Here is a 6343-nt window from a genome sequence, read left to right as displayed (position 1 = left end):
TGATTGTAATACTGTCATATTAATTATAAAAAATCTTAAAAACACAAATGCCTTTGGATCTGACGGGATTAGCTTGCGTTTCATTAGGGATGGGTTATTTATTATTGCATATTACCTTACAGTTATAATTAACACATCCATAGCCACTAAACAGTATCCGGACTTATGGAAAAATCCCCACGTAATTCCTGTTTTTAAGAGTGGTGATATGGAAAACGTTTCCAATTATCGTCCTATATCTTTGCTACCGGTATTGTCAAAAGTTCTGGAAAAAATAATTGCTATTCAATTAACTGATTTTTTAGAGACAAATGGTCTAATCTCACAAAGTCAACACGGCTTTAGGCCAAAATTATCAACTGAAACGGCTCTATTAAAAGTATCAGATAAGATTTACAATAACATGGATAATAAGAAAGTCTCACTACTCCTTTTACTTGACCTCTCAAAAGCCTTCGATAGCGTGAACCATAACATATTATTTGATAAATGTACATCACTAAGTATAGATCCACTTTGGTTTATGAATTACCTACATAACAGATCCCAGTCAGTTAGAATGGGGCAAACTGTGTCGTCCTAAAAAACTGTAGAGTTTGGTGTGGCCCAGCGCTCTATTCTTGGCCCAATACTCTTTGCAATTTATGTCAATGATCTGGTCAAATCACTACCCGGCTGTTTTGTCATCCAATATGCCGACGACACCCAGATCTTAATTGAAGGAAATGTAAGTGAAATAGATGAACTAATTCATAGGGCAGAATACATACTAAAGAAGGCCAAATACTACTTCTTAACTAATGGTTTGCTTCTTAATGAGAAAAAAAACACAATTCATTTTTATAGGTTCCCGACAATATATATCAGAAATTGGAGATAATGTACAAATAGATTTTAATGGAAATAAGATTAAACCCATGAAAGCTGTAAAAAATCTAGGGGTTTATTTTGATAGATATATGACGTTTGAAACGCATATAGATGAAATTTATAAGAAAGTGATGGGCACTTTAATTTATTTAAATAGAGTAAAAGACTCATTTGATTCCTCTACGCGTAAAATAGTTGTTCAGTCGCTGGCTATGAGTATAATCAACTACTGTTTAAGAATTTGGGGAGTAACTGGCTCTACACAAATGAAAAGGATTCAAAAACTTCAAAACTTTGCCGCCCGAGTGGCTGTTGGTAATGTAAAAAAACATGACCACATATCCCCTTACCTCAAAAAATTAGAATGGTTAAAGATAAAAGACAAATATACCATAGATGTCTGTAATTTGGTATTCAAAACAATACGTAAAATAACTCCTGAATGGTTATACGATTTTCCAACAGTACACGCAGTTAATGGGGTTTCTACTCGACAGCAGGAAAATCTATATGTAGAAAGGGCGAAAACAGAGATAGGCTCCCGCCAGTTTAGAGTTCGAGGCCCAGCATTATACAATAAAGTACCTGGCACAATTAAACAAAAATCCTCTCTCGCTGCTTTTAATGTAAACTTAAAGAAACTAATTTTAAATGGTCCCGATTAATGTAAGAATGTTATGCTTAATTGCCTTATTAAAAGTGCTTTTGAAGGCACTACCGTACTTCTATAGATGTTGGAATTAGTTTTAGATGATATTTATGGATAAGATGGCTTTTATTTACAAATTAAGATTTCCTTATAATCTAGTATGCATATTTGATTACTGTGTGTTATTTTAATACGATTTGTACATGACTTGTTTTTAACACAACTTATGTGGTCTATGACAATGTATTTCAATATTCGGCAAAAGTAAATTTTACTCACTATATTCTAAGTAAATACTTTCTGATTCCATGATATTCTTTTATTACTGATGAATTATTTCAATTACAAAGTTTTAGCCGAGTTGTTGATTCTTAAAACAACTTTTGTATGTCTAAAATAACAAATATTTGAACTATTTTTAAGATGACTCTACTAATTGTAGCCTTATATTTTATGAATACCCAATGTAAATATTGGAAATAAAGAATTATTATTATTATTATTATTATTATTATTATTATTATTATTATCATTGTTATTATTATTACTTTACACTTCATCGTCCTCAGCCAGGTAAGGTGGGTCTTCCAACTGTTCCAGTGCCTTGTGGAGACTAGCTGAAAGTTTGGTGGACTGATCTCTGTTGGGGAGTGCGAAGAACATGCCTAAACCATTTCCACCATGATCTCATCCACATATGGTACTTAAGTAATCTCAGTGTCTACTTTTTATTATACCCTATCGACTCCTTCATGGCAATCCGGGCGTCGTCTCCACGTTGCCAAATGTACTTCTCTGGAGAGGTTAAAGTCCTACCGCTCCCATTTACCCCTTTTAATCGCTGCGTCCAAATGTCTCCTGGGCCAATATACTGGACCTTTTTGGTGATTATCCCATACTACTGAGTTACTGCATTTTCTATTCAATTTGTATTTTTGTTAATTTATCTACCTATACTCACAAATAGAGGCTCTGCCATTTGTTGATATATATATATATATATATATATATATATATATATATATATATATATATATATATATATATATATATATATATATATATATATATATATATATATATATATGTGTGTGTGTGGATGTGTGTGTGTGTGTGTGTATGTTTGAGAGAGAGAGAGAGAGAGAGAGAGAGAGAGAGAGAGAGAGAGAGAGAGATCCTGTGTAAATTTAGGTAGGTAAACAATAAGTGACAAATATACATGGGTTAAACAGAGAATTGTCGACAATAATTAAACTTATTATCTATACGTAGTACAGACGCCCATTTATTTTCCTTAAAAGTATCCCTGACAATTTTTTGTTATACTCACATGCCTTTTTTCCATAGACTTAGTTGTAAGTTTGAAATTTACTTTGAATATTTTTTTTTTAGGTTTTGCACGTTTTGATCTTCGAGATATAAGATACTGTTGCTTGAGTGTCATACCAGATGAGAATATAAATTTGTGTTTCATAGTCTTCGTCATGATTTATTAAACAAATAAAGTAGATGATAGTTTTGGGTCATGAATGTCATATTGATGATACACAAAAATGCCAGGATTATAGAGATTTATTCCTGCACATCAAATTTATATTAAATTTTTTTTTTTTGTATAAGTGAATTAATTTAGAAGCTAAATTAATATTTAAATTATTAATGAAAGAAAAAAATATATACTTTACAAATTAAATGAAAACTGAATGAATATTTACGTTACAAAATAAAGAAAAGAATGAATGGATATTTACACTGAAAATAAAAGAAAAGCTTTAATGATTTCATTGCAATTCATGAATTAGATACTATACATTATAACTCATCTTCATCCGATGATTCTAGATTTATAACAAAGGTTTTTCAGTGTTTTTCTAACATCCATAATGGGTCTTCGGTATGCCTTATCTTTATCAAAGTACTTCACGATCTTATAAACTATTTCTCGATCTTGGGGATGAAGGCTAATGCGGGAACGAGGACTTCCTTCCATGTTCTTTGTAGGGCAACAAACTCCTTAATGACCGTTTTGATCATGGTTGCCAGATTTTTTTCCACTGGATTATCGTACACAAGCCTTAAAATTATCGTTTTTACCCAAAATTATCGTACACACTTTTAAAATAATTATTAAGGAGTAATATAAATTATTTATTTCGAGGCATTTTAGCATAATGGTTAAATTAAACATACACACACACACACACACACACACACACATATATATATATATATATATATATATATATATATATATATATATATATATATATATATATATATATATATATATATATATATATATATATATATATATATATATATAAATATTTATATATATTTATATATATGTTGAGATATTACCACTAGAGAGGTATTGGATCCTTTGACTGACCAGACAGTAATGCATTGGATCCCTCTCTCTCGTTACGACTTATTTTTTCTTTGCCTACACTTTCACAGAATAGTCTGTCCTATTCTTTACATATTCTCGTCTTTCCTCTTACACCTTACAACAATGAGATACTAAACACTTCTTCACCAAAAAGGTTAATTACTCTACTGCAATTGTTCAGTACATTTTCCTCTTAGTAAGGGTAGAAGAGACTCTATAGCTATGGTAAGCAGCTCTTCCAGGAGAAAGACACTCCAAAATTAAACTATTGTTCTTTAGTCTTGGGTAGTGCCATAGCTTCTGTATCATGGTCTTCCACTGTCTTGGGTTAGAGTTCTCTTGCTTGAGGGTACACTCGGGCACACTATTCTATCTTATTTTTTTTCTTCCTCTTGTTTTTTTTAAATGGTGTGTTGGGCTGGCTTGATAGAAGGACCATGGATGCCTGGTGGTTTATCAAGAGGTTGTCTTTTCCTTTTCTGATTCTTTTTCTTCTCAAAACCATCCTTACTGTCCTCCCTTTAGTTGAAGTGGTTATCCTGGAGGGTATTTAGCATTACATGGTGTATTCTTTTTGGCTCAGAAGCTGGTTTCTAATATGAGGCATTCATCTGAGCTCCTTATAACTGGTTTAAAGAAGCCAATAATGTTGAAACGTAATGCCATCCCTAGGGCCAGGGGAATGGCTTTGTATATTAGGACTGATTACCCTGCTTCCCATAAGTCCTGCTATCAATGTGGATGTCATGAGATTCAGGTAATAAAAGTTTGTGGCAAGCATAACAACTTTTATTTGTGTTCGATCTACCAGAATTCAGACAGGGATGATTCTATCTTAGATTGTCTTCTTAGCATTATGGCTAAGATACAAGAAGATGATAGAAAGGCTTCTTTTGTCTTTGTTTTTTATTTTAATGCTCACCATAGGAGTGGTTAAGTTCTATCTCTCCTGCCGATTACCATGACTTAAGAGTTTTAGACTTTGCCTCTGAATCAGGCTATGAGCAAATCATAAATGAAGCTACCCATAGGTCTGGTAATTGCTTGGACCTCGTATACACTGACTCCCCAGCCTTTATAACTAGTAAGGTTGGTTCTCCAGTCGGGACATCTAATCATGCCTTGATTTCATTAGTAGTGAAGACTGAGCAGCCTGTCCTTGATATATCAGACTCTTGTAAAATTTATATGAAATCTCAAGCAGACTGAAATAGGATTTTGCATGATCTTTTGTGTTTGAATTGGTCATAATTGTATAGTAGTGGAGATCCTGTTGTCTCTTTGAATGAGAATATAGTCAACATAATTGATAGGCGTATCCCTTCTCGTGTGCTAAGGTACCGAGTGAAGGACCAACCGTGGTTCAATGATGATTGTAGATGTGCTTATTTGGAGAAGCAGGAGGCCTATCCTCTTTGGAAGTGTAACGGATCAGATTTGACCTGGAATAACTATACTCAACTTTAAGCGTTTGCTCAGAGAGTTTATGCCTCAACTGCAAAGGAGTACAACTTAACCATAAAAGAATCTCTTTCTGGTACAACTCAGGAACATAAATGGTGGTCTACCCTTAAATCTGCACTCTTTGGTGTAGATGCAACAGTTCCTACTTTACTTAAACCAGATGGCTCAGTCATTCACTGTCCAAAGGAAAAGGCAACCCTTTTGGTTGATGTTTTTGACAGTAAACAGAGTAATGAAAAACTTTCACCTTATCATTCATATTTACCTGGGGCTAAACTAACTAGTTTAGCTTTTCGATCTCGTGAAATTAAAGCACTGTTGATGGACCTTGATGCTTAATGCAGTGTAGACCCAAATGGTATTTTTTCACTGTTGATGGACCTTGATGCTTAATGAAGTGTAGACCCAAATGGTATTTTTTCATTGTTTTTTATAAAGACACCAGATTTCTTAGCTCCAAAGTTATCTGTTATTTTGAGCAGGTTAGCAAGAAGGAGCCTTTACCACTTGTTGGAAAATTGTTAATGTTACTCCTCTATGTAAATTTGTTTGTGTTAGCTCAATTCCCACTGATTACTGCCCAATTTCCATAACTCCCATGTTAACTAAAGTTTTTGAACGTCTTCTGGCAAAACGTCTTAAAAGGTTTTGCTGAAGGTAATTCTCTATTCCCTAGTTTGCAATTTGATTTTCGTAAAGGCCTTGGAGCATATGATGCCCTTCTTACAATCTCCAATACTGTAGAGAAATCCCTTGATTGTGGTCACGAAGTTCGTATGATTGACCTTGATTATAGTGCTGCCTTTGGCAGTGTTAATCATGAGGCCCTTGTTTTCAAACTCAAACAGGTGAGAGTGGGTGGGTCGTTTCTTAGCATTATTATTGATTTTTTAAGCAATAAATCTCAAAGAGTTGTTGTTGATGGGCACCATAGTGAGTATAGGAATGTGATATCCGGTGTTCCACAG

At 33.6% G+C, this 6343-nt stretch overlaps 1 protein-coding gene across 1 annotated transcript in view; it reads right to left on the bottom strand.

Annotated features, from left to right (window-relative positions):
• LOC137644353 (protein fem-1 homolog A-like) overlaps nt 1–3509 on the bottom strand; it is an 11792-nt gene extending 8283 nt beyond the window's left edge. The window contains exons 1-3 of the mRNA XM_068377341.1: nt 3396–3509; nt 2257–2396; nt 2073–2159 (exon numbers count right to left, since the gene is read on the bottom strand). Coding sequence (XP_068233442.1) covers nt 2073–2159; nt 2257–2396; nt 3396–3509 — 341 coding nt within the window. The remainder of the gene's footprint in view (nt 1–2072; nt 2160–2256; nt 2397–3395) is intronic.
• Between the last annotated feature and the right edge of the window lie 2834 nt (nt 3510–6343).

This window comes from Palaemon carinicauda, chromosome 7 (assembly GCF_036898095.1).
Source record: "Palaemon carinicauda isolate YSFRI2023 chromosome 7, ASM3689809v2, whole genome shotgun sequence".
NCBI classification, from domain to species: Eukaryota; Metazoa; Arthropoda; class Malacostraca; order Decapoda; family Palaemonidae; genus Palaemon; species Palaemon carinicauda.
The sequence above is the reverse complement of the archived record's forward strand: the minus strand, read 5'-3'. Positions and strand labels throughout refer to the sequence as shown.